General features: G+C 43.4%; 2 protein-coding genes across 2 annotated transcripts; both read right to left on the reverse strand.

Moving 5' to 3' along the window:
- Positions 1–207: 207 nt before the first annotated feature.
- cep164 (centrosomal protein 164) lies at positions 208–14,380 on the reverse strand. Its single transcript, XM_086125746.1, has 17 exons — positions 14,305–14,380; positions 13,617–13,728; positions 13,184–13,406; positions 12,207–12,361; positions 11,938–12,014; positions 10,842–10,953; positions 10,401–10,576; positions 9,250–9,352; positions 8,877–8,890; positions 8,704–8,819; positions 8,483–8,587; positions 3,341–8,358; positions 2,797–2,916; positions 2,350–2,403; positions 1,367–1,523; positions 1,216–1,284; positions 208–891 (listed from the first exon to the last, which is right to left on the reverse strand). The coding sequence occupies exons 1-17, from the start codon at positions 14,378–14,380 to the stop codon at positions 865–867; spliced, it is 6,714 nt and encodes a 2,237-aa protein (XP_085981872.1). The 3' UTR covers positions 208–864.
- Positions 14,381–15,339: 959 nt separating this feature from the next.
- On the reverse strand, positions 15,340–27,817 carry LOC147197203 (uncharacterized). The gene is made up of 15 exons (XM_086125747.1): positions 27,771–27,817; positions 27,492–27,609; positions 26,936–27,037; positions 26,110–26,207; positions 25,710–25,905; positions 25,467–25,561; positions 25,190–25,250; positions 24,645–24,743; positions 24,417–24,478; positions 23,577–23,718; positions 17,667–23,023; positions 17,384–17,512; positions 16,272–16,467; positions 15,989–16,052; positions 15,340–15,908 (listed from the first exon to the last, which is right to left on the reverse strand). Exons 1-15 carry the CDS (start codon positions 27,815–27,817, stop codon positions 15,559–15,561), a joined length of 7,116 nt encoding a protein of 2,371 aa, XP_085981873.1. The 3' UTR covers positions 15,340–15,558.

Here is a 27,817-nt window from a genome sequence, read left to right on the forward strand (position 1 = left end):
GGTATCTTTGTGCTTGGTTGTTGCAATATACAATATCAAGGGTAAGTCACTTTATTTCAATCATTTGGTTTTTAAAAAGTGAAACTAATACATTAGTTCACCACACAAAATATTTTAAGCTATTTTAAAAAAAAAATGCAATTCATGGGATACATTCAGGTGTGAATGTAAAGTAAAATAACTGCAAAAACATGAAACGGGCAATTGTTGAAACATGAAAATTTATCAGCAATTCAAGACAGAATTTATTTCAAGGCAGGTCTGTAACTACGGACCAGACAACTGAACCCTGAATTTGGCCCCCACGAGGCAATTCAGATGCGACAAAGTCAAAAGTACATCAAACATTTGACATTTAGAGTTTGTGAGCTCTAGTACGACATTTCTGCTGCAGGAAAGACAGCAGCAACAGATGTCGATTTTTGAACCAGAATTTGTGTTGACCCCTCCATGCACGAATGAAGATGTGTTCAATTTTGAGATTTTTGATCAACGCTCACCCATCTGTGATTATGGTGACCAGTCCAGGGTTGTACACCGCCTCTCACCCCAAGTCGCCTGGGATACAATTGAGATCACCCGTGGCCCGAAGAATAATTACCCAATAAGCCAGCGCAATATCAAATGAATGGATGGATGGCTTACCCATGTGGGAAAAAATCACACACAGTTGCATCTAAGAAAAAAAAAGATTATTTTGAATGATTTTCGTACAACTGAAAGCTCCCACAGGGTTCAGTGCAGAGTCAATTACACATGCATTCACGCACGCACACCCACATTAAAACCCATCAACTGAGAACAGCTGGACATGGTGTGATGCTTCTGAAACTTGGGTCAGGAAGCACAGAAGAGCTGATCCTGCTACTTCGGCCAAGTGGGCGGGATGGCCTAATAAAAGGAGAGGATATACATAAAAATGAATCATGTCAATCATTTTAGGGCTGAATGATTTTGAAAAATGATCGAATTGTCTTTTTTTTTACTCAATATTGCTTTGACGTGAGATTATTTTTTTACTTCATTTATGCGATTTAGGTCCTCCTCCCTAAAATGTATATAAACAGATTTCTAAGACCAGCAAGAACCCAAACTAAGGCAGAGCGCCCCAATTCAGCCTTTGCGATTTGAAAATTGCATTCTATGACATAGTGAATTTCAATCCATTTGAATTTGATTAATTGTTCAACCGTAATCCATTAGCTCAAGCGTTACCTGTCCCATGAGATCAAGAGTCCCGTTGAAGATTGAATCTGTCAGATTGCCGACCTTCATGTCTCCTAGCTGCCGAAACATGCAATCCGCAAGTGTGACATACTGCACGTGCATCATTTAACCTGAGGGGTGGCTAACGAAGTACAAATACTTCACACACCTCGGGTTTGAAGAAATTCAAATTCTTCATGCCGTCGTCCTGTTGTCTGCTGTTCTCCTGCTGCAGCTCCTCTTCGGATTCTGCCTTCAGATGCTCAAAGTATTGCCTCCTTTGCGGGGGGTGATCGGACAGGTCAACGTTTTGATGCCTACAAAATTACACCAGTTGTGATTTAGAAGATGGTGTCCAAACATGAGGTTGAGGGTTTGAATCTACAAGGCACCTCAAGACTTTCTTGGGCCGGCATAGCTCAGTGGTAGCATGATATGTATATGCCACGCTATGTCATATTAGGTGAGCTTGAACAGTTGCAACGTAAGATGGCCGCCGGTGACTTCACCTCTCGCTACGGGCATTAGTAGTCCAAGTTTGTCCGTCCGTGGCGTTGTTTGTGAAGGTAACGAGTGGCGGGGTGAGTCTTTCAGTTACTTGCACGTTAAGGTACAGTTGGCACACATTAGAACGTATTCGCAAAGTACGTATTTACGTATTAGTAGGCAAAATGCTAAAAGCTTTTTTTCCCATAATGCCACAGGGTATTGACTTGCCTACATTTTATCAATATGTTCGAACATACTACGTGAATACGTTCGAAGGAGTCTGCAGGTCCACATTGGCAGTTCCATGCTTCCGTACACGATTGCTTGTGGTGTGTAACACACTTTTAATGGATGAAAAAAAAATCACAAAAAAAAAACCCTCAAGTAAGTCATGATAATCTTTTTCTCAAACATGTCTGTCAAGCTACGCTTTTCCCCAGGAGAGAAAAAAAATTGTGGCGCCATTCCTGCATGCAACGCTTGCCAAAATAAATATTAAAAGTTCATAAACTCATTCACTCCCAAAGACGTTTTTAAACGTCTTTTGAGACTTGGTCCAGAATTGTCTTGGTACCGAATGAGTTAATATATCAAAGTCACACATTGTATTGCTTTTGATGTCTTTCAGCCTTCTGCTTGTTATGCTCTACTAACCTTTCTCCTTCCAGTGCAATGCAAAGTGCTCTCAGAACAGCTTCACGGTCCTGCCTATGCGCCCGCAGGTAGGCAGGCACAGACACACGCAGACCCAGACACACACAAACACACACACACACACACACACACACACACACACACACACACACACACACGTTTTTCTTCCATAAGTCAAAACAATATCCTTTAATAGCGCCCTTAATGATGCGATTGGGCATTTTCAGTCCTCAATAACATTTCTAAAAGTTGAGATGATATCTTGAGGTTTTTAAATGTTCACATAATATCCACAAGATAGTACAGTATACAAAATATGAGTGAGAATAAGTAACAATGATGTAAAAATATAAATATAAAATACTTAAATATATATATACTGTATATATATATATATATATATATATATTTTTTTTTTTTAAACCGTTGGATTTGTGTGTGTCTGACCTGATTTTAAATTGCTCCTCCTCTCTCTCTTTCTGGACAGATTCTGTTAATTCCTCCTTCTGGTCAGACAACAATGCCTCCTCATCCCTCCTCTTGGCCAGCAGTACCTGCCGCAAAGCCCTTGGGATGTGCACAGATCGGATAATCATTCAAAACGTCAACCTTTTCTTTTGAAAACTCATAACGCCAACAAAGATGCACAGTAACCTCCAAATCTTATCTCGGTGGCTTATCTACAGCTGAAATCGTATATTTACAAACACAGTTGAGACATGCCCCCTCAGCCCCCGCCCCTCGAAATGCACTTCAATGGACGAATGCAACAGTCCGTTGATGCAGATACGCAAGTGTGGAGGTTATCCAGTCAAATATTAAATTGGGGTGCAAGATTGAGATGCGCTTGGATGGGACCCCAACCGCCACCAATGCCCGCCGTCTCCCCGCGCACACAAACTCTTTACTTGCCTTTCGTGTGTCTGGACAGCAAGGTAAGCCCAATTCTCCGGTGATATCAAGCAAACATTCGTGAATATGTCTAACCTACCTCAGCCTTTCCTTGTACTCAGTCTTCAGTTTCTTCTTCTCCTCTTCTCCCCTCAGGCCCATCTGATGAAGACGCATTCTCTTTTCTTTCTTATGAGTCAATCTCTCCAACTCGTGCTCTTTCTCGCTCCGCAGATCCAGTTGGAAGAGGCCCATTTTCTTATCCCTTAACTGCTCCAACTCCTCCTCTTCCACTCTCCTCAGCTCCTCCTGGCGAAGATGCAGTCGCTTCTCCTTCTTCCTCTTTAACCTCTCCACCTCGTCCTCCTCTTCTCTTTTTAACCTCTCCTGGCAGAGGCGCATTCTCTTTTCCTTTTCCCTCTTGAGCCTTACCATCTCCACCTCTTCCTCTCTTTGGAGCTCATCCAGACAGAGGCGTATCCTCTTTTCCTTCTCCCTTTGTAAGCGCTCTTCCTCCTCCTCCCGCTTGAGCTCCTCCAGGAGAAGACGCATTCGTTTTTCTTTTTCCCTTTTTAACCTTTCGGCTTCTTTCTCTTCCTCATTCTTCAGATACTCTTGGTGTAAAAGCATTCTCTGGTCCTTTTCCCTTTGTAACCTCTCAGCCTCTTCCTCCTCCTCCTTACTCAGCTCCTCCCGGCGAAGAAGTGCTCTTTTCTCCTTCTCCTTCTTCAGCCGCTCCTCCTCCTCCTGTCGGGTCAGCTCCATTTGTCGGAGACGTGTTCTTTTCTCTTTCTCTCGGTTCAACCTCTCCTCCTCTTCCTCTCTCCACAGCTTCTCCTGCAGAAGACGCGTTCTCTTCTCCTTTTCCCACTTCAGCCGTGCCACCTCATCTTCCTCCTCTCTCTTCAATTGCTCCATGAGGAGACGTGTTTTTCTCTCCTTCTCCCGTTTCAAAAATTGCGCCTTCTCGTCTTCCTCACCCCTCAGCTCCTCCTGGCGGAGGAGAATCCTTGTTTCCTTTTCCCTTTTCAGGCGTTGCACCTCCTCCTGTTCCTGTCTCCTGAGCTCCTCCTGGCGGCGATGCGTTCTTTGCTCTTTTTCCTTTTTGAGCCGCTCCATCTCGTCCGCTTCCTCTCTCCTCAGTTCCTCCTCGCGAAGCTGTGTCCTCTTCTCCTTTTCCATCTTCAATTTCTCAGTGTCCTCCTCCTCCTCATCCTCCTCCTTCGTGCTCACTTTGTCCTGACTGAGACGTAGTGGCTTGGGGTTCGCCCGTTTCAAATAGTCTGCCACTTTTTCCTCTCCCAGCTTGGCCTGGTGTGCCCCTGGTCTCTTCTCCGTGTCCTCTTTCTCTGTTGTCAGTTTCTCCAGACGGAGGCCTGTTCTGTTCTGGCTCTTCAACACGTCCGCTTCTCGCTGTATCCTCTCCTGTAGAAAATGACCTTTGGTTCCATTTTCTCTCTGAAGCGGCTCCGCGTTGTCCTGCCTTGGCTGTTTCCACCCTTTCTTGAGCTGCACGACGCCCTCTCCCTGTTCCTCTTCTTTGCATGAAAGCATGAGCTTTCCCCTCCTTAGTAGTTCTGCCTCTTCGTTTGGCTGGTTCTCCTTCTCCCTCGCTAGCGATTCCGCATCCTCCTCTTTGATTACGTCCTCGTGGCGCACACTCGTTTTCTTGACCTTGGCCCTCTCCTGGCGGAAACGCAGCCGGGTCTCCTTTTCATTCCTCCACCTCTCCACACTTTCTTCTCTCTCTCGCCGCAGCTTTTCCTGCCGGGCGCGCATCTTCTTCAATTTCTCCCTCTTTAACCGGTCCTCTTCCTCTTCCTCTCTCTTCAGCTCATTCTTTTGCCGGTACGCTCTCGCCTCCTTCTCTCTTTTCAAAAGCTCCGCCTCCGCTTCTTCCTCCTTCCTCAGCTCCTCTTGGCGGAGACACATTCTGCTTTCTTTTTCCCTCTTCATACGTTCCGCCTCCTCCTCTTCTTCTCTCCTCAGTTCCTCCTGGTAAATGTTGATCTTCATCTCCTTCCTCCTCTTCAAAAGTTTGGCATTCTCCTCTTCCTCTCTTCTGAGCTCCTCCTGCAAAACGCTCATTCTTTTGTCCATCTCCGCCTTTAACCGCATCTCCTTCTCCCTCATAAACTGCTCCACCTCCTCCGCTTCTTTTCTTCTCATTTCCTGCATGTGGAACTGGATTCTGCTCTCCCTGTCAGTCTCCAGGCGCGCGGCGGCTTCTTCTTTCTCTCTTCTCAGCTCCTCGTGCCGGAAGTGCATTTGCATCTCCTTCTCCCTCTTCAAACACTCAAACTCCTCGTTGAGCTCTTTGCCGAGTTCCTCCAGGTAGTCTCTCACTTTTGCCTCCTTCACTGTCTTCAGGTGCTCGAGCTCCTCTTCTTCCTCTCTCATCATATCCTGCTGCTGAAGACGCATTCTCCTCTCAACTTCACTTTTTAAACGCTCAGCTTCCTCTTCTTCCTCTCTCCTCAGCTCTTCCTGGAACACGCTCATTCTTGCCTCCTTTGCGGTCCTCAACCGCTGCAACTCCTCCTCCTCCTCACGTATCAGCTCCTGCTGGCGAAGGTGCAATCTCCTCTCAATTTCTTTCTTTTTCTCCCGCTCTTCCTCCTTCAACTTCTCCACCTCATCTTCCGCTCTCCTTAGCTCCTCTCGGCAGCGACGCATTCTCATTTCTTTTTCCTGTTTGAAGCGCTCCAACTCCTCCTCTTCCTCCCGACGTAACTCCTCCCGGTTAAGATGCATTTTGACCTCTTTTTCCGCCTTCAGCCGCTGCATGGCCTCCTCTTCCTCTCTCCTCAGCTCCTGCCTGCGTTGATGTACTCTTGTCTCCTTGGCTGTCTTCATCTGTTTCACCTCCGCCATTTTGTCCTTTCTCAACTTGTCCCGACGAAGGCGCACCCTGACCTCCTTCTCCATCCTCAACTCCTTTACTTCGTGCTCCTCCTCTTTTCTGAGACCCTCCTCACAGAGATGCATCCTCATTTCTATCTCGGACTTTAATCTTGCCTCCTCCCGCTTACAGTCTTCCATCTCTTGTTCTTCCGCTCTCCTTAACTCTTCCCAACGCAGACCTATTCTAGCCTCCTTTTCTGTCTTCAGCTGTTCTTCCTCCTCGTTTTCCTCCCTTTTTAGCTTCTCCAGGTAGAGTTCCAGTTTTACCTTCTTTTGAGTATTCAGTTGCTCAACCTCTTCCCTTTCTTCTTTTGCGAGCCTATCGCGTTGGACGCACATTCGTGCCTCCATCTCACTCTTCAACTTCTCTTCCTCCTCCTCTTGCTCTCTCTTCAGCTTTTCGCGGCAAAGGTCGATTCTCCTCTCCATTTCAGTTTTCAACCGCTTCACCTCCTCCTTTTCCTCCTTTTTCAGCTCTTCCCAGCATGAGCGCATTCTCATTTCCTTCTTTGTTCTTAACTGCGCCGCCTCGTCTTCTTGTTCTCTCATTGACTTCTCCTTGCAGAGGCGCATCTCATGCCTTATTCTGGTCTCCTCCCTCTTCAACTCCTCAACCTGTGCGTCTTCCTCTCTTCTCAGCTCCTGCAGGCGACATTGAATTCGTTCCTCCGTCTCGGTCTTCAATCTCTTCACCTCCTCCTCTTCCCCTCGAATTAACTCTTTGTGACAGAGTTGCACTCGAGACTCCTTGTCTTGTTTTAACCACTGTAACTCCTTGTCTTCGTCCCTCCTCAGCTCCTCCAGATGGAGAGCTATTCTCTTCTCCTTGTCCATCATCAACTGCTCTTTCCCGTCCGCTTCCTCTCCCCTTTGCGCCTCCTGAGAGAGGAGCGCTTTTTTCTCAACCTCAATTTTTGTTCTCATCTCCTCGCTCTTCAACATCTTATCCTCTTGTTCTCTGATTTGCTGTTCCCGGTGCTGACTCATTCTTGCCTCTTTCTCTGCCTTTAATCGCTCCAACTCTTCCTCTTCCGCTCTCCTCAGCTCCTCCTGGTGAAAGCGTATTTGCTTCTCCTTTTCCTTCCTCAACCATTGCATTTCCTCCTCTTCTTCTTGGATCATCTTTTTCTGAAAAAGATGCATTCTGGTCTCCTTATCCCGTTGGAAGGTCTTTGCCTCTTCCTCCTCTTCGTTCTTCCTCTCCTCAAGGCGGAGACTTGCTCTCATCTCTTTCTCTCGCTTGAATCTTTCCACCTCTGTATCTTCCTCCGTCTTCAGGAGGCAAATTCTCATTTCTTTTTCCCTCTTGTACTGTTCAACTTCTCTCTCTTCCTCCTTCCTCAGTTTCTCTAGGTAGTTCTGTCTTCTCAACTCTTTGTCTTTCTTCAAATGCTCCATTTGGTTTTCCTCCTCCACCTCCTCTTTCCTAAGCTCCTCCTTCAAGAAATGTCTTTTATTCTCCCTTTCCCTTTTAAATTGTTCCACCTCTTTCTCTTCTTCCGTAGTCAGTTCCTTCTTATAGTGACATGTCCTAGTTTCCATCTCCGTCTTTAAGCGCTCCATCTCCTCCTCTTCCTTCCTTTTCAGCTCCATCTGGTAGCGCTGGATTCTTGTTTCCTTTTCCCTCATCAAGCGCTCTGCCTCCATCTCTTCTTCCCTCCTTTGTTGTTCATGGTAGAACTGCCGTGTCACTTTTTCGAGTCTCAGTCTCTCCATTTCCTCCTCTTCCTCTCTCTTCAGCTGCTCCTGGTAGCGCCCCTTTCTCAACGATCTCTCCTTCTCTCTCCTCAGGGGTTCCTGATGGAGTTGTCCTTCTTTCCCTTTCTCCCCAGTCAAACTGGTGACCAGCCCTTGTATGAGCTCTTTGTTGGGGTGATGCATTCCAATTTCCACTTCACTTCTCAACAGCCACACCTCCCCCACTTCCCCTCTCTTCATCTCTTTATGGAGAATATGCATTGTTGACTCATCCCCCATTAAATGCTTTGTGTCCTCCTTCACAACATTTTTCTGTCTGAGATCACCCTGCTCTTTGTCAGTCCTGCACTTCTCTTCCCTTTCTCCCATCTCCTCTTCTGGTGTGATTTCATAGTTTTGGTTTTCTTTCACTGCGCTCTTGTAATTTGAGGGATTAGATAATTGAGGAGCAGCTTTTAGAAGTTGTTTGTCTGCATGATCATTATCCCTAAACAAAAGGCAGCCAATGTTAATGTACTTCAAATGTTAATTTATTAAAATGATTAGCCCGATTTTAACAGCAGCAAATAAATAACATCCAGTCAGGAATCTTGTCGATATCTGTACGACCACAAATCTTGTCACAGTACTTTCAATTAACGCACCTCATGGCAATCCCAACATTTTCACATTTTTCCTCTTCATTTCCCACTTTTTCAGTATCTGTTGCCAAAAAATGAGTGGAATCCAACAGCTCTTCCAACAGCTTATGGTGACAAAACAAAATAACATGTCGCTCACTTGCTCATAAATTCAGTTTAGATACAACTCAATGAAAATATTTTCGCAAAGCAGAATGGATATGAAACTGAGGACATGTACCTGGTGATGTGCTGATTCAGTTTTGGTCTTTGTAATCTCTTCTGCTGAATCCACACAAATTCTACGTGAATTCTTCTTCTGCACATGCAGAGAGACAGACAGACATGTAAGATTTGCTTTTTCAATTCAAGCAGATCAAAACAGTATCCATTGCTTTTTTTAATGTTGTGTACCATAGACTTTATCGCTGGAATAAGTAATAATTATCACAGCAATGAATAATCTTTAGCAAGTTTCTCTTACACTCGACTCCTAACGTTCTGGAACACTAAGGCCAATTCCTTTGCTTTTCTTGTAGACCGAAAACAATAAAAGATAATTATCTGGCAGGAGATCAATATTTCAGCTACCCCAACTACCCAATTTAAAGGTATAAGAAAGTGATCAGTTGCCTTCCAAAGGAGTGTGCCTAAAATACTGGAAGCGGATATAGTTGGCAGTGAGAGAGAGAGAGAGAGAGAGAGAGAGAGAGAGAGAGAGAGAGAGAGAGAGAGAGAGAGAGAGAGAGAGAGAGAGAGAGAGAGAGAGAGAGAAATTAAAAACTACACATGTACTTCATGCTGTGGCATTTCAGTGCTGTGGTTCTCAGAATTGGCCTTGTCAGCCCCTTCTGGCTTGGTCACATCCTCTGTTGAATCAGCATCAGGGGCTCTGCAATTCTTATTTGCACACATGTAGTACTTTGAAATTCTCTTTCATTCATGGGATGTCGGAAACATGCAAACTCCATTAAAAGAAAAATAAAAACAATTCGAAAAACGGACATACATGTGTCTCATGTGTTGTTTTGTATTATTTTGTCATTATTTAATTTTCTTTTGATGGCGGCGCAGACACCCGCAGCAGCTCCTCTTGTTTTATGTCTTGAGAGGGAAGAAATTTCATCTGTGCTGTTTGTTACACATACAGCACATTTGACAATAAAGTTGTATCCAATCCAATCCAATCCATGTTTTTGAGAGGACAGCAATGATTTAAACACTACACATCAAAGCGGTAAAATTTCCTGTTTGAAAATACTCCATCATGAATAAGTCATGATTAAGTAATGCTAGCAATGCTGTGACATGCCACCATGTACTCATGTTAGTGAGGGGGGGAGGGGGGGGGGGGGGGGGGGTTGGAGGCGCAGTGTTTTTGGGAGAGAGAAGCGAGGCTACGTTCTAATCTTGTTAGCAGTCTGAAAACTGCCTACTTTACCTTTATGATTCTTTGAAAAAGTAGAAGTCCAGAAGACTGGAACATATCAATATAATCAGTCCCATAAAAACATATTTGTTCCATCCTCAAACCCCAACGTTTCTCAACAATAACATGCATTTTTTCCCTTCTTTTTTTTTTTTCAAAATAAAAAGTCACCCAAAATCACGGGGGGAATATTATCCATGGGTTCATGTGAAATAAAAGTTTGTCACACTGTATCAATGTTACCCATACCTAGGGTGTACTTAATTCTCATGCTTAATTTTACAAATTTAGATATAACGATTTTTGCTGCTCACAAGACATAAACAGCCCTAAATAAAAATATCTATTACCCGATGCCGTGGCTTGTATTATTATTTAAGTTACAACTAGAAGTATAAATATCCACCTTATTCCTATGGCCCATGAGCCTTTGCGTGAAATATGTGGGGGGATTTTCGGTATGAACCAGAACAGGCATTTGGTTTTATGGTGAGTTAAAAGGTTCGCACTTACGCTATTTGTTTTCTCCATGTTCTGTTTGCCTTCTGATGCCAAGAGAGCCGCCTGCTGTATGCGCTTGCGCTCCCGAGCCGCCAGTTTGCGGTAGTGCACGTCGATAGGATGTTCCCATGAGGATGTAGCTGTATGGTAGTTGTGAAAGAAAACATTCCCACTCTTGTCTAAACTGTGGAGAGCCAGTCAGAAAGTTCTGGTTAAATAAACATTAGATATCATACGTAAGCAGTGATGACAACAGTTTGGATTGTATTGATAAGCAGGATTTCACCTTTTGGCTTGCTATTGAACCTAAGCATGAATAAAACCAAACGCTTCACCAGAAGATTAGTTTTGGGATGGCAAACAAAAAATATCGGTTGTAAAATTAAAATCTGTAAACTGTAGATAAAAAAAGGTTATTTCAATTTACTTTGAAGTGCTTGATTACTTACAAAGCAATCCAATCAGGAGGAAGTACTGCAAACATGGCCTCTTCGGCAAGATACACAAGGCCAGGCTCTTTCTCTGGATCAATGCCAAGATCCTGAGCATATTCCTTGATGCCTTATCAGTGAAAAACAAAGCAAATGAAAACTGGCACAGTTCTACTTTAAGTTAATTCAGACGCAATTGATCAATAGAAGTAGAATCTCCCAAATCCGAGTAAGAGGATTCATTTCAATATTTTGACATTCAAAAACAAATGTCAGGTTGGTTTCTCCATGAGATGTGTGTCACTGTTTAGAATGACTTTGAAGTTTAGTTTTGGATGGACATCAATAAGCTTGTGATGTTCTGGTCAAGCTACAAATTAACGTGCTAGTGTAATCGCACCCTCCAATGGTTGAGGCTTAAACAGATGCTAATTTAATTCTACAGTGGTCTATTTTCATTAGCATTTTTAGGCTGTGTGTGGGGATGTTAATATGCTGTCAAATTATGGTTATTTTTATTGCTGATCATAACATATGTAGTGTGGCAGTTTTGGATGGACATCAATAAGCTTGTGATGTTCTGGTCAAGCTACAAATTAACGTGCTAGTGTAATCGCACCCTCCAATGGTAGAGGCTTAAACAGATGCTAATTTAATTCTACAGTGGTCTATTTTCATTAGCATTTTTAGGCTGTGTGTGGGGATGTTAATATGCTGTCAAATTATGGTTATTTTTATTGCTGATCATAACATATGTAGTGTGGCAGTTACAAAAGACCTTTGGTCATACTGTAGTTACAATTTGCACTGTGTTCGTATTAAAATTCCTTGATAAAATTATGCCTTCTTTTTGACTAACTGCATGCATCTGTGCGTTTGTGCAACTTTGATTCATGTTAAGCACTCATGCTGATTGTTGATAGTTTTTGTACATTTTGTACATTGTTAATAAACAGTATTTGATGTTTTGAAACTCCTCTGTGCTTACTGTGTACTTGAATATATTTCACCATTTAAAGACTCCAACTGAAATTATTATGATTTATCTATTTATGTATTTATTTTATGAAATATATTCTTTGGTATATTCTGTGGGGTCCAAACAGCCTTGTACCTTGTTCGGAGAAGTTAAATTCTTCATCAGAGTGCTCATCAAGGATTTGCAAGCCGGCTGCTGCCCACTCAAGGTAACTAACAAACATAAAATGCCATATTTTGGTGAAGTTCAAACAGTAAATGCAATGTTCATGTTTCGAGGGACTATGACAAATCAAACCTTTCAGCTGTTGCAGTCTTCTTATTCTCCTCATTCTTCACCAAACCAGGGGTGGGGGGTGCAGTTGTTTAACATGAATAGGTTATGGGTAAACAATCACGGGTGACATTTCTGCTTTCATTTGGTCAACAAAACCAAAGCAAAGTAGGTACGTAGTATACATGGAACGTACCTGTTGCTCTGGTGAGTCGCAAACGTGGTCTCCAGAACTGGCCCTGGTGTTACTATCTTCTGTTGGTTCTGGATCACTCTCTCTTGAGTCCTAAGGTGTGTACAGAAACAAAGTCATTTTAAAGCCTCATCTTTTGGATAGTTATAAGCATGAAAAGCCAATGAGTGCAACAACATTTTCTTTACAATAAGTTCTATGCAGTCCCACGAGTCTAAACACAGCATTCAGATTAATATTGCATCTGTGAAATACGAATGAAGCAACACATCCCACTCGTTTTTATCTATCTCAGAGGGAGGCCATTTTGCCACTTGCTGTCGACTGAAAATGACATCACAGTTGCTCAGGGCTCAGGGTAACGACAATCACGGCTCGCTTGTTTTCTGAGTTTGGTCATGTGACGTTTGCAAGTTGATCAAGATAAGATAAGATATCCTTTATTTGTCCCACACTGGGGAAATTTACAGCCTCCAGCAGCAAGAATGTAGGCAGAAAGAAAGAGAAAAAACAAACAAACACCGTTCAATTAAGTGCAATATAAATACAAAATGGATAAATCGCAGTGCTATTTACAGTTGTTTTCCACATCATTTAATTATTATTAATATTATTGTTGCTATTTTTTATTCAGCAGCCTGACAGCAGTTGGTAGGAACGAGCGTCGGTATCTCTCCTTCTTGCAGCGCGGGTGTAACAGTCTCTGGCTGAAGGAGCTACCTAGTGCTGTCAGGCATCAAAGGCATCAAATTCAAAACGTAAATGTATTTCACACACACAAAAAAAAACACGCATTAGTTTGAATTAAGTATCTTGTCTGTATTCAACAGAATATCGACTGAAAAAGAATTGCAAGTGACTGTATTCTGTTTTTATTTCCATTTTATACAATTAGGTTGGGTAGTAACAACTTACTCCTTGTGTTTTGAGGGATTCCTTGAACCTTTTCCTTTCCTCGCGTTTCTTTTTTAATTTCTTCTTATTCTTCTTCACAACAGACTTCCCATCAACAGGTGCGTGCAGGGTGCGCTCCCGTTCTTGAACCACCAGCTGACAACAGCGCACTTTGCAGGGATGTTCCCAAATGCATGTGTCTAATTGGCAGTTGTAATAGCAAATTTTCCCGCTCTCATCCTCACTGCAGGTATCAATTGAGAAGATTTATGTCAAACAAAGATGAGAACATCATCTAGTCCATACATTCACACTTAGATACAGCACAAAAGTAAGTAATATCTTTGTTTTTGTTTTTTAAATAAACACAGTGGTAGCCTGAACTTTTTGGATTCTTTGGAATTCAGAAAACACACAGAAATGATCTGAAATGGCCAGATCAACAGTGACTTACCGCTTCAACCATCCTGTCGGCAATTGGCTCAACATGGCCTCCTTGGCAAGACAGAGAAGCTCTGGCTCTTTTTCTGGATCAATTCCAACATCCTGTGCATACTCCTTGATCTCTGATGAGGTGGAGAAGAGAAATTAGAGCTGCACAACTCATTATTACTCATTCATATGTATAAGCAATAAAGCACAACAATAACGTGCGTGTTTTGAGTACCGGTGTGTGACTACTGTAATATTCTGGATGTTAATGTTTTAACCTGAACTCATCTAGACCAGTAGTTATAGACTGTTAGTAGTATCCTTGTTTTTCATTGTGCAGTTTGTTTTTCATTATACCAAACTATCAAGACGGATATATAGATAAAAATTATGATCTTTTTTACTATTTCCTCAAATACAGTTCAGAATTTGTCATTCCAATTACTTCAAGTAGCTGCAGAATTGAATCAGTACCTTTACCAGTATTTTCAACACAAGCATCTGTACTTCTACTTCAAGTACAGAGAAAGTACTTTTGCCACCTCGGTATTGGCTGCAATTGTATTACCATACACAATTGTGACTAGAGCTGGAAAATAAATACAATATTGTGCTGCAGTTGGCCAAAACACCACATACATGACAAGATTTAACTCAGAACTGTAAAGACATTCAATTGGTCGAAGTACGACGAAAGTACAGCTGTGTACCTTTTTCAGAGAACTTAAATTCGTCACCGTGGAGATCCCCGACGACCCCCGTGACACGCACGGCTGCTCCAGACATAAATTGGCTTGGAAACAATTTAAAACTACTCGGTAAGGCAATTTACATTTATTGCGGCCGCCAGCATTATGGGCTAATTGCAGGCAAAATGGCGATGAAAGTCGGAGTCGTTTGGGGAAACGAAAGCCTTCTGACGTCAAAAACAATTTCGTCACGACGACGCCGTAACAAAGGTAAATTTGTCACGAAATGTCTCTTTGAAGTGGGGTGGGGCGAAGTAAAACGCAAAGGTTTTGTCCGACTGGCACCGCACATTACTTAATTGTACGCGCAGTTACCCCTTTAGCTTGGTCTCCTTGTCATTTGTTCAGATACTCAAGCGCATTAACAAAAGTATAATAATAATACTAATAATAATAATAATTTCAGTAATTCGTTTTTTAAAAAAGTGAAATTCGTAATATATATTCACTACACAAAGAATGAATTATTGCAATGTTATGGTTTTGATTATTATGCTACTTGTACGTAGGGTCATTGTGTGGTCTGTCTACTGCGTTCGTGTCCTTTTGCATTAAATGTATAGCTGCCGTTCTGAATATCCTTGGTCAGGAGTAAACTAGGCTAGGCTAAGTTGGATTAAGGGTAGTGTTGGGAAGAATACACACTTCGGTAGCATCCAGGCACCTTGTCCCACTGACAATGTGAATACTTACTTGCTGCACCGGAATGTTTTATTCGAATTTTTGATGTGATGTTTGGGCATATCAACTGGTAACTAAGCACTGGAAGTGGTGTGTGTTGTGACAGAATACGAGCCTTCAGAAAGTCGTATGTTAACTCTGTAAATGTTCCTTACTTAACAGCATTCCCAATCATTTTGAAGTGTACTCATTTGATTATTATTTCTCCTCTATTTGGATTCATTTAGTCTGTAATTGGTTTATTCTGAGAAACCCACACAAACAGACAAAACATGCGCACACCGGTTTCATGACAGGGATCATGTTTTCTTTTATTCAAGCATTTATTTGATGTCACATACTGTATGACCTGACCGAGCTTGATAAATGGATCTTTATTATCCCAAATGTAGACCACGGTGTGCTAAAGAGGTTGCAACTGGATTTTTTAGGTATTTGTGGCCTCATCAGACTGATATTCAACAGCAACAGAGTTTTGTAGATGAAAATGTACACACTGCATCAACTCTTTATTTATGACCGCATCAAATGTATTCACATGGGCAGAGGAGGACTCCATTGGGCATTTTGTCTTTGGAAACGATAAACTGTGATTTCATTGAATGTATTTAAGCTCAGCTGATCACAGTACCCAATAGGAGGATTCGCTAGGTACGTTTCTCCCAAGGACGTGGTGATGAATGGGTCCACAGACATTGTTGCTCTTGGATGACAGAGCAGTGACTCTGGAGTACTCAGTGAGGGATGCGTAGCTGTGTAGGTAGGCGTGGTATTCGTGGGACGAGGCGCTGCAAGAGTCGGTGTGTACGCTGAGAAATGTGTGGTGTTGTTCCACTGGGGAGGTGGTCTGAAAGCTCCAAATATCTCATTTTTGGGGTCCGGAACTATGGATATGAAAAATGATACAGTACTTAGTTATTATTGTGTGGAGCCAGTAATAAGTGTGTCATTAGAACAATGTTACCTGCCCCATTCATTGGGTAAAAAGTGTTGAAGAAGCCCGGATCAAAACTCTTCTCATGCGCCTGCTGAGACAGATTTTCATTCGGGATGCAGCTTGGCTTACTCAAGTGTACATTTCAAAACCATTAGAGATTAACTGGGCTAAAGGGTTGATTGATAGTCTTTATCGATACAAGCAGTAAACAACTTCATTATTTCGGTGCAATGTAGAGGGTAAGTGGCAAGGTAGACAATACACCATCGGACGTTTGTAACACAAAGAGATAAAAGTCATCAAGAGCTACCACTGGTGTTGAAAACTTCATCTTCTCTTCCCTGCCTTTCTGGAGTCTTGCTCGCAGTGCATGTAGCTCCTCTTCTGACTCCGCCGTGAGGCGCTCAAAGAATTGCCTCCTTTGAGTCTTCAGCCGATCATTTTCGGCTTCCCGTTCTTCTTCAAGCGCAAGGCAAAGCGCTCTTCTGGCAGCTTCCCGGTCCTGCCTGAAGGCATGCGCGCACACGCACGCACACGCACACACACACGCACACACACACACACGCACACACACACACACACACACACACGCCATGTATTTTTATTTTATCACTAAATACACATGATGCAAACAACTACAACGCTAAAAACAGCCAGTGCTTCCAACACGTTGCCCGATCGACTTTTCGATCTTCCGGTCATGTATTTCTTTATCCTTTGGAAACCTGAAGTAACTTTTGCCACTGTTGTCACTATTAGTGAAACTTCCACGCAATGATTGAACCGTTGTTTAAGTACGTGGAGAGCAACTGAACATAAAGGACACACAGCCGCATGCCACAAGTTGCCACGAAAGTGTTCTTCGACGTCACCAGGGAGGCATCCAGGAGGCACCTCATTTGGCGGACATCCGGAGGTTATCATGTTTGGGTGTGGTCAGTAAAAATGAACTCATCTTTCCAAAAATGTGATTAACCACAGGTAAGTCATTTTATTGCCAAGGGTGGCAAATACCTTTTCACACAAAGCCAGGTAACTTTGAACAGTCCCCCCCCCCCCCTGTTTAATATGAACACAATTTACAAACTGTATGTTATGTTTACTTGGGTTATCTTTATCTTATAATTACATTTGCTCGACGAACTTAAACACAGTGGGGAGAAGTGCAAATAATTCTGAAAGGATCAAATACCTCATCATACTTTTTTTCCCCAAAATATTTTTATTGCCACAAAGGCCGATACAATAACAATTTTGCCATATGCTGTTTTTTTAACTTGTGGACAAAATGCCTAAACCTCTGCATATACAGCATATTACTTTTTTTTAAAGTAATTTTCCCAACACTGATCCAAGACGGTCAGAATGGTTATTCCAACAACTGTCCCTTTGCGCTGTTTTGTGTAAAAATGTGTGTCAAACCTGAGTTGAAATTGTCCCTCATCTCTATCCATCCAGGCAGATTCTGTTAATCTCTCCTTCTCCTCAAACATTCTGTTCAACAGGGTCTCCTCATCCCTCCTCTTGACCAGGAGGTACTGCCGCAAAGCCCTCAGGAGGTGATAAGAGACGGGATTAATTAGGCACTCAAGTTCAATTGTTCAAAGATCAGAACGTCGGCGGGTTTAGCATAACGTAAGAAGGCTTGAAATGACATTTGCCTTATGCGGATGATTAAAAGTTAAAACAAACATGATTATCCTACCGGAGCCTTTCCTTGTACTCCCTCTTCAGTTTCCTCTCTTCCTCTTCTCCCCAGATGTCTATTTGTTGCAGCCGCATTCTCTTCTGTTTCTCAGCCTTCAATTTGTCAATCAACTCCTCCGTTTCTCTCTTGAGCTCATCCTGGAGACGACCCGTTCGATTTTCATTTTCAGTCTTCAACTCTTCCGCTTCCTCATCTTCCGCTCGTTTCAATCCCTCTTGAGAGTAACGCACCGTCTTCCCTTTTTCCCTTTGGAAGCGCTCAACCTCCTCATCTTTCGCTTTCCTCGACATTTCCTGGCTCTGCGGTGTTCTCCTTTCCTTCTCCCTACAAACCTGAAGCTCGGCTTCTCTCATAAGATCCTCCTGGAGGTGAGCGATTGTCTTGTCTTTTCCCTTCCGTGCCGTTTCCTGTGCTCTCTTCTCCGTTTCCTCTTTCCCCAGGTTGTCGAAGTAAACACTCTTTCTTTTCCCCTCCACCCTCTTAAACTGCTCCTCCTCATCATGCTTGCTCTGCCCTTCTTGGCGGAAGCGAGTTCTTCTGTCATTCTCCCACTTGAATCGTTCCTCCTCTTCCTCTTTCTGCATCTCCTCATGGAGGAGCCTCATTCGCTTCTCCTTGTCCCTCTTTAAGCTCTCTGCCTCATCCTCTTCCTCCACCTTCAGTTCTGCCTGGAGGCGACGTATTCTCTGCTCCTTTTCCCTCTTTAAATGGTCCGCCTCCATTTCTTCGTCTCGTCTGAGCTTCTCCTCATACTTGCGCATCCTCGTATCCCTTTCTCTTTGCAACTGCTCCACTTCCTCTTCTTCCTCTCTCCTCAGTTCTTCGTCAAAAAGGCTAATTCTTCTCTGTCTTTTTAAAAAATGCACCTTTTCGTCGTCTTCGTCATCTTCATTCCTTAGCTCCTGTTGCAGGCGTGTTTCGTTTTCCCGCATGACCCCTTGTAGCTGCTCCGCCCTTCCCCTCGAGCCCTCCCGCCGGGTCCATGTTCGATCCTTGACTCTGGGACGTTCTCTTGTGTATTCCTCATCTCCTGAGGAGCCCAACATGTCCCCTTCCACATCCCTCACCTCATCTTCATGGAGCATTTCTTGGGACTCCGTTTTCCTGAATGGCTTCTGGCAAATCCATGATTTTGTCTTTTCTCTCTCCAAACTATATGCCTCATCCTCTTCTCTCCTCAAATCCTCGCTGAGCGACGTTCTCATCCCCAGCCTCAACCAGCCTACATCCTCATCCTCACGTCTCAGTTTATCGTCACGGAGCATTTCCGGTGTCTCCATTTCCCTCATGAATAGCCCTTTTGCGTATTTCTTTGTGCCGTGCTCCTTCCTGCGAGGCCACGATTTCGCCTTCTCTCTCTCGAATTGCTTTGCCCTCTGCTCTTTGCTCATCAGCTCCTCCGGGTGGAGCTGCCTCTGCGCCTTGAACCGCTCATCCTCACGTCTCAGTTGATCGTCACGTAGCATTGATTGTGTCTCCATTTCCCTTATAAACGGCCATTTGGCCTTTTCCTCTTTGCCTTTTGTCTTCTCTCGTTCCAATTTTTCTGCCTCGTCCTCTTTTCTTCTCGGCCCCTCCTTGCGCAGCAACGTTAAGATCTTCTCCCCCTTTAAGCGTTCTACCTCCTCATCCTCACGTCTCCGTTTATCGTCACGGAGCATTGCCGGTGTCTCCATTTCCCTCACGAATAGCCCTTTTGCTTCTTCTCTTTTGCCGTGCTCCTTCCTGCGAGGCCACGATTTCGCCTTCTCTCTCTCGAATTGCTTTGCCCTCTGCTCTTTGCTCATCAGCTCCTCCGGGTGGAGCTGCCTCTTCGCCTTGAACCGCTCATCCTCTCTTCCCAGTTGATCTTTCTGGAGCATTGTTTGTGTCTCCATTTCCCTTATAAACGGCCATTTGACCTTTTCCTCTTTGCCTTTTGTCTTCTCTGGCTCCAATTTTTCTGCCTCGTGCTCTTTTCTCCTCAGCCCGTCCTTGGGCAGCAACGTTAGGATCTTCTCCCCCTTTAAGCGTTCTACCTCACTTTTCAGTTCCTCTTTGTTGAGAATTGTTTGCGTGTCCATTTCCCTCATGAACAGCCCCTTTGCTTCTTCTCTTTTGCCGTGCTCCTTCATGCGAGGCCATGATTTTGTCTTCCATCGCTCCAATTTATCAAGCTCATCCTGTTCTCTCCTCATGTCCTCCTGGCACAGCGATATTCTCCTCTCTCGCCTCAAAATCCCAAATATATCATCATCACTTCTTCGTTCCTGTCCAGGGAGCATTTTTCTTGCCTCCATCCCCCTGGTAAATGGCCCTTCCGCTTCTTCCTCTGTGCTACACTCCTGGCTTGGCCATGATTGTCTTGCTTCCATTACGCTCTTAAACTGCCCTGGCGATTCTTCCTCTGTGCTACACAGCGGGCTGAGCCACGATTGTGTCATCTCCCTCTCCGAATTTTCTGCCTCATCCTCTTCTCTTCTCAGCGCCTCCTTGAGATGCCGCATTCTCATCTTCTCCTGATCGAACCACTCTACCTCCTCATCCTCACTTTGCAGTTGCTTTTCATGATCCATCGTTTGTGTCTCCATTTCCCTCACAAACAGCCCTTTCGCTTCTTTCTTTATGCTGTGCTCCTTCCTGCGAGGCCACGATTTTGTCTTCTCTGCATTCCATTTTTCGGACTCATCCTGTTCTCTACTTGGCACCTCTTGGCAAAACGACATTCTCATCTCCCTCTTCAAGCCCACCACACCCTGATGCTCACTTCTCGGTGCCTCGTCATAAAGCACCTTTTTATTCCTCGTGTCCTTTATAAACTGCCCCCCTTTTGGGCGAAGCCACAGTTTTGTCTCTCTGCTCAATTTCTCTGCCTCATCCTCTTTTCTTAGCCCCTCTTGGCGGTTTGAGAATGTCACGCTCTCCCTCTTCAAGCGCTCTCCCTCCACGTCGCCATGTCTCGGTTCATTTTCACGGAGCATCGTTTGTGTGTCCGTTTCCCTGCTAAAGAACCCTTTCACTTCTTTCCTTGCGCTGTGCTCCTTCCTGCGAGGCCACGATTTCGCTTTCTCTCTCTGAATTTGTTCGGCCTTATCCTCTTCCCTCTGCAGCTGCCCCAGTTGGAGCTGCATCTGCCCCTTTAACCGCTCTGCCTCCTTCCCCTCGCGGCTAAACTGAAGATTTTTTCTCTCTGCATTTTCCCTTTTCTCGTCCTGCGGTCCCTTCTGGAGGTGATGTGTCGTTCTCAATGCCTTTTCCCTCCTTAATTTCTCCAACTCATTCACTTTTTCTCCTCTCAGATCTTCTGGGCAGAAATGCATTCTTATCTGTCTTCCCCTCTCTAACTGGTCCACTTCTTTTTCTTCTTCTCTTCTGAGCACCTCCTGATGAAGACACATTCTTGTCTTTTGTTTTCTCTTGAGAGATTCTAACTCATCCTCTTCCTCTCTCATCAGCACCTCTTGATAGTGCCTCATTCGCATCTCTTTGCCCCTCCTTAGCCGTGCTACCTCCTCCTCTTCCTCTCTGCTAAGTTGGTCCATTAGGAGAGATTTTCTCAAATTCTTTTCCCTCATGAACTGGTCATTCTCCTCTTCTTCTCTCCTCCGATCCTCATGGTGCAGTCGTGTCCATTTCTCTCTGGCCAATTGCTCTTTTTCCGCTCCGAGTCTTTTTAGTTCCTCTTGTTGATGTAAGTGTATCTTTGCCTTTTCCCTTTTCATTTGCTCGGCCTTTTCTTTGTCCCTGCGAAGCTCCTCTTCGAGGAGACGATTGCGAGTTTCAAAGTATTCTTTCAACTTATCCTCCTCCTCCTCCTCTTCTCTCAACTGTTGCTCGTGGCTTACAGAGAATTGAACTCCCTTCTCCCTCTTCAAAATCTGTGCCTCGTCCTCCTCCTCTCTCTGGAGCTTCTCCTGGTAGACCTGCATTCTCATCTCCTTCTCCCGCTTCAATTGCCTTGCTTCCTCTTCTTCCACCCTGCTCAGCTCGTCGAGGCAGCGACGAATTTTTTTCTCAGTCTCCTTCTTCAATTGTGCGACCTGCTCCTGTTCCTCTTTCATCAGCTTCTCCTTTTGTTGGCATATTCTTATCTCCTTCTCCCTCCTCAGCTGCTCCGCTTCCTCCTCCTCCTCTTTCCGAAGCACTTCGAGGCAGAATTGCATTTCCATCTGCTTTTCCCTCATTAACTGCTCTGCCTCCCTTTGTGCTCTATTCAGCTCCTCCTGGAAGGAAATTTTTCTCATGTCCATTTCCTTCTTTAACCATTCCTCTTCCTCCTCCTCCCCTTTCCTGAGTTCTTCCAGGCGGGCATAAAGTCTCGTTTCCTTCTCACGCTTCAATTGCTCCACTTCTTCCTCTTCCTCTCTCCTCAGCTCTACCCTTTGTCTGCAGATTCTTGTCTCTTTCTCCCTCTTCAATCGCGCCACCTCCTCCTTTTCCTCTTTCATCAGCTCCTCCTTTTGTCGACAAATCCATATCTCCTGATCATGCCTCAGTTGCTCTATCATGTTTTCCTCCTGGCAGGGATGCATTTTCATCTCCTTTTGCCATTTTAACTGCTCTGCTTCCTCCTCTTTGTTTCTCATCTCATGCTTCTCTTGGCCGACGTGTGTGCTTAACTCTTTTTGATTCTTTAAGCGATCAAAATCTGTAAGGAGTTTCTCCTTGTGGAGATGTGTTCTTTTCTTCATCTCAATTTCTAGTCGCGCCATCTCCTCTTCTTCCTTCTTTCCTAGTGCTTCCTGGTGACGCCGTATTCTTGTCTCCTTGTCCTTCATTAACTGCAGTGCCTCCTTCTCTTCCTCTCTTTGTATCGCCTCCTTTTGTCTACTAATTCGCATCTCCTTCTCATACCTCAATCGCTCCATTTCCTTCTCCCCCTTTTTGCTCATCTGGTCCGGGTGGTGACACAGTATCTTCTCATTTTCCCTTTTCAACTTTTCCATTGGCCCCGCTTCCTCTCTTTTCAGCTCCTTCTGGTAAAAGAGTGTGCTACACTCTTTTGGCCTTTTTGAATGAGCCATATCCAAACAGAGCTTCTCCTTGCGTGGATGTAAATTTGTCTCCAACTCTCTTTCCAACAGCTCCATCTCCTCTTCCTTCTTTCTCAGCAGTTCCTGTTGGAACTTTATTCTTTTCTCCTTCTCCCTCATTAATTGCTTTGCCTCCTCCGCTTCCTCTCTCTTAAGTTTCTCCTCATACAGAAATATTCTCTTTTGCTTCTCCCTCACAAGACACTCAGCCTCCTCCTCTTCAACTGTCCTCAGTTTCTCATAGAAAATCATTCTATTTTGCTTCCCCCTCAATAGGTGCTCTGGCCAATCCTCCTGGTGGGGATGCATCCTCTTTTGCCTCAAGAATAGCTCTTTTGCGACCTGTCGTCAAGGTGATTGAAAAATAAGTACCTTGTAAGACTCTTGGACACATTTTATATTCAGAGTTTTGTGTTTTCTGACATTGCAATGGGGGTTAGCACTTGGCCCTTCCTATATGGCCCACATTTTCTACATGATTTAAAGGTTGGCTAAACTTCAGCCTGTCTACGAGACACCAATTTTTTTTTAAATCAGATGATTTTTTTGTGTTGGGGGGAAAAAAGCCTGTATGGGGAATGTTTTTGTGAAATCAGCTGTACAAAATCTGGTCCCCCCCAAAAAAATCCATCAAATTACAGTTTCAATCACGGCCTGTTACGTTTGCCCATCCGGTCCCCCACGTTGTGTATCACCTATCCTGTTTCGTCCGCGGTGGCCTGAAACGTGATTGCTGTGGCCACCAGTCTGTTACAAAAAAAAACTCATCTAAAACTGTTTGCACTTTTCCTTAAAATAAAATAAAGGGTGATAAAATACAGCCTCCTGTCTGGTGACAATGACATCATCTTCAACATAACACTGTACATGTTCATATGTTCGAACATCCACTTACCGCAGTAGGTTTGGGAAATTCTTCTTTGCGTTTGCCTTGCGAGCGCACATCAGTATCACTGCGCTGGCTGTTCCGAAATTCCTGAGCCACTATGTCACTGTTGACATCTTCAACAGAGGAGTCGTTCCCCGATTCGTCTAGGCTATGGGGAAGACATGATTTAATTCAACAGAGATTGATTTAAGTAAAAAAAAAAATTTAAAAACTGAGAAATTGTATTTCAATTTCTCATTTAGGGTGATAGCAGTTCCCATGTTATTTCTTTCTGAGGAGTAAATTAATTGCAATGGGACTGTTCTGGTTGTCCTTGATGTTCTGCCTCGCATCTAAGCAGGCTTCATCAGTTCATTCACCTAGGCTAGAAAGGACAGCTCTCGTCAGGCTTGGTCTGATAATCCGACAATTTTATCCTCAATGTATGTCACGTCCCAATCACAAATGGTGTTCCTCTTTTGGATGCAAAAAAACCTCACAAAAGTCGCGGTCATGCTGGAGCCAATCCCAGCTGCCTAGGGGCAGTTAGTTGTGCCGGTTAAGAATCCTTTTTCAGAGAGACCTGATTCATACGGAATTACAATGTTGTTGCACTCGCCACTCTTTGCGTCCTAAACAACCTTGGTCTTGTTCCAGTGGGTGGTATGAATCAAGGTTTGGTCAGTGTGTGGGTGTTTCCTATAAACCTCAACATGGAAAGCCCCTGTTATCTCCAATGGGGACATCACAGTCCAAAAAGAATGAGAAATATGTTCTTAGACAACCAGACAACAGTCCTGATGTGATCGATTCAGTGCCTTTAGGATAATAATCTTTGTTTTCATTCATGAATTTGGAAGAACAAACCTCTTACTACTAGTCTCTGTCTCAAAAATGGAATCACTGTTGTCCAAAATCCGGTCTGAAATCTTAAGAAGACAACAAGAACAAAATAATTTGACAAGAACAAAATAATTTGACAATTAGCGAGTTTTGACCAATCTCAAAAGCAAGAACCGATGAGATTATGTGCTGCCATGCTTCGACAAAGATAGTCTCTCAAAATATAGATGGCTGTCATTGTTTAGAGTCTACCTCCTGCCGTGGTGATTCGAGACTCTGGTCCTCAGACTGGATTTCAAGCTCAGTTATCTCCTCTGCTGGATCTCCATCCCTGATGGCCACTGCGAAGTCCTTAAGTACAAGTACAAACACAGGCAAAAACACATACATGACATCCAAATGCATCCTCTTAAAAAAAAAAAAAGGAAAAAATAAGAACCGAATAATCGAAAGCAGTCTGTAAGCGGAAGGAAGCAACTCAACTCAAGTATATAGTCTCTCAATAGCCACTCCACTAAATTTATTTTCAAATTTCTCACTTGATCAAATTGCATTGAATCGCGCTAACATAGCCAAAGATATGGAACTATCTTCATTTCAGATACGTTTTTGTCTTCATCAATATCAAAACCGAGGCAGAGCAAGAGAAGAATAGACCTCACATGACCTTACTAAGTTTTGTCAGTATGCTTTTAGTAGCGGTATTTCCTCTTGATTATGGGTCATTAAGTGCATGATCTGCAAAACTAATTTTTGCAGTCAAGTAAGTCTCCATGTTGTCAATGACAACCACTCACTGTCGGTGTTTTACTTGACTCATCTTCTGGTTTGGCTTCTGAGTGCCCAGCAGCCTTCATGCTGCAGGAGGGACAGAGAAAATAAGAGAATTCAACAGATTATTTTATTTACACAAAAGCATTCAAGTTACAATCTTCAAAAGGGGAATTAACTCACTAGGAAAGACTTGGAAAAATAACTAATTTAGGCCGTAGCGCAAGTCTGGTATTGGACCATGAGAAACAGTTCTGTTCTAAACGTAGCCTCACTTTCTTGAATAGCATAAGAATTACAAACCTCTTGGAAGCCTCGCTCTTCGAATTATCCAACCCGTCTTTGACTTGCATAATGTGCTTACTGTCACGGCACACACAAGCGCTGCAGTCCACAAACTTCAGGATGGATTTTTTTTTTTTAAAAAGCATAAAAACATTGTTTGATATAAAGTTGAATTTCACATGAAATTAAAGAAACAAGATTTGAGTATGCATTGAAATGAGGGCCGATGAGGAATGTATTATTGGGTCACAGCGCAAATACCCGTTGCTTTGATGATTCAGTGCTCAGGTCTGACACATGGGTCTTGTCCCCAGTTGTTTTGGCAGGCCTCTCTTGTTTCTTGGACTTTTCAGCTCCTGAGTTAGAAACAGCAATGCTCTGGATGTGTTCATTTACCTGATCCACTGGACAGCTGTGGACGTCTTTGCCAACGGACTCGTTACCTGATTCATCTTGGCTGCACAGAGCAGTTTCAATTACAAAACAAAATGGGGGGGGGGGGGGGGGGCTTCAGAATGTCCATTGGCCACAATTCGACTTCAGAAGAACAAATTCACATGTACAATATTTTAAAATTGTAGGATGGAATGAGCCTTTGACCTTTTGGACCCTAGATGTAATTCTAGTCATTGTTTTCTATGAAGAGGAAAAAACAACCTACCTCTTAGTTGTCTCCGTCTCCTCCTTCACCTCCTTCCCTTTGCTATCCATCGCCCCAAAACTGTCAGAGCTGGCAGAGTCCAATAACTTCCCAGATAGCTATAGGGCATAAAATTACTAAATAAAAAACATCAATTAACAATAACATTAACCCCCAAGAGACGTACACAAAGTGTGGTGCCATTCAAAGACGCGTGAGAAGGCCAGACGCACTGCACATAGGGTGCAAAGTGAAAACAGACTAAAAGATCATGGCGATTGTACTTTATGATTTTAGTAAGGGGATGAAATTTGGGTTTCAGTTTTTTCATTGTAATAGTTCTTGAGCTTGACTGCATATCAATATTGTGCAAATGCCACTCTTCAAACAGCTACTTGCTTTAGACGATAAGATAAGCTCCTCTTCCTCCTTGACCACTTTGGCTTCTGAGCTCCCAACAGCATTTGTATGCACGTTGGATTTGTGATCTTGGACATCTTTAAAAGAGGATTTCTGACCTAACTGAACTTTGCTGCAGGGATGTAAGAAGAGTCAATAAAATATTCAGCAGTTTTGAATGAGGGGTATGATTAGTTAATGTTGTAGGTTAGAACAACAAACCACTTGGCAGACTCGGCCTTCTTCTTGTCCTTCTTTTTGTTATCCCTGTTCAACTGACAGGGACAGTATGCCTTATCCGAAGATCAGGGTACAAAAAAAAAATAATAATTACTTGTCCATCAACAATTCTCTCTGGATAGATCATGGGTGTCACTGATCACAATGAACCTCACACAATCACCACAGTCAGTTTAAAGCCAAAACAAACTGGACAGTGCAAAAGTACCCGTTGCTGTGTTGATTCTTTCTTTTGATCTTCAGAATGGGCCTTTTTGAACGTTTCTGGCCGAATCATCTCCCCCGTTGCCTCGCTGCTGTCTCTTGAGTCCTAAGGCACGTGCGCGCGCACACACGCACACGCACACAAACACAAGCACACATGCACAGGTACATGTAGCACTGAAACAAATACTGCAGGCATATAATTGCATCCTACTGAAATGTACTTGACCAACCAAAGATGTGTGAATTTTTATTTGTTTAATGCATATCTTACCGGTAAGAAGTGAAATGTGAACTGGCAAATGACTTCAAGAGGTTTTGATAGAGATTACACATGTACTCATATTTTGTTGTTCTACTTCTTCCTTTGATAACTTTGCTGCTGTGAATTGGGAATTTCTCCATTGCGAGACTAATAAAGGTTTTCTTATCTTATCTTTATCTTATTATTATTATTAATATTGTAAATGTATTTATTTTATATGACTCGGCAGCTGTCTGCAAAATGAATTCTTATACTATTCTAAACTTTACTGTATACTGAATCATCGGGCACTAACTGTTTTAGTCGAGTCTTCTTCCTCCTCTTTATGTTTGGCTTCTGAACCCACAATATCATCAGTGCCTTGAATGTGTCCATACTTCTGAGCGACCGGTTCGTGTCCTGATTCATCTTGGCTACAGGCAGAAGTTAAAGGTAAGATGAGTGGGGTAATACAAGAGGTTTTATGTCGATACTATAATGCCGAGCTGGAGTCTTTTTTTTCTTTTTTAATATAGCCACATGTAACCAGTCACCTTTTTCCAAAAGCACTGTAAAGGAGAACAACAAAACAAACCTCTTGGAATCATCTGTCTCATCATCCTCTCCTTCTTTTACATCCAT

Source organism: Hippocampus guttulatus, chromosome 12, assembly GCF_054856545.1.
Source record: "Hippocampus guttulatus isolate MCC_2025c chromosome 12, RoL_Hgut_1.0, whole genome shotgun sequence".
Taxonomy (NCBI): Eukaryota; Metazoa; Chordata; class Actinopteri; order Syngnathiformes; family Syngnathidae; genus Hippocampus; species Hippocampus guttulatus.

What these genes read in the sequence shown, in the direction of transcription:
- cep164 (XM_086125746.1), bottom strand. Translation starts at nt 14,380, where the DNA reads ATGTCTGGAGCAGCCGTGCGTGTCACGGGGGTCGTCGGGGATCTCCAC. An exon ending in GAGGAGCAATTTAAAATCAG is followed by an intron (nt 2,404 to 2,796) that starts GTCAGACACACA and finishes GCGGGCGCATAG; the next exon opens with GCAGGACCGTGAAGCTGTTC. An exon ending in ATTGCACTGGAAGGAGAAAG is followed by an intron (nt 1,524 to 2,349) that starts GTTAGTAGAGCA and finishes GTAATTTTGTAG; the next exon opens with GCATCAAAACGTTGACCTGT.
- LOC147197203 (XM_086125747.1), bottom strand. Translation starts at nt 27,817, where the DNA reads ATGGATGTAAAAGAAGGAGAGGATGATGAGACAGATGATTCCAAGAG. An exon ending in CTGAATCATCAAAGCAACGG is followed by an intron (nt 25,562 to 25,709) that starts GTATTTGCGCTG and finishes TCCATCCTGAAG; the next exon opens with TTTGTGGACTGCAGCGCTTG. An exon ending in TGAAGTTTTCAACACCAGTG is followed by an intron (nt 16,053 to 16,271) that starts GTAGCTCTTGAT and finishes AATCTGTCTCAG; the next exon opens with CAGGCGCATGAGAAGAGTTT.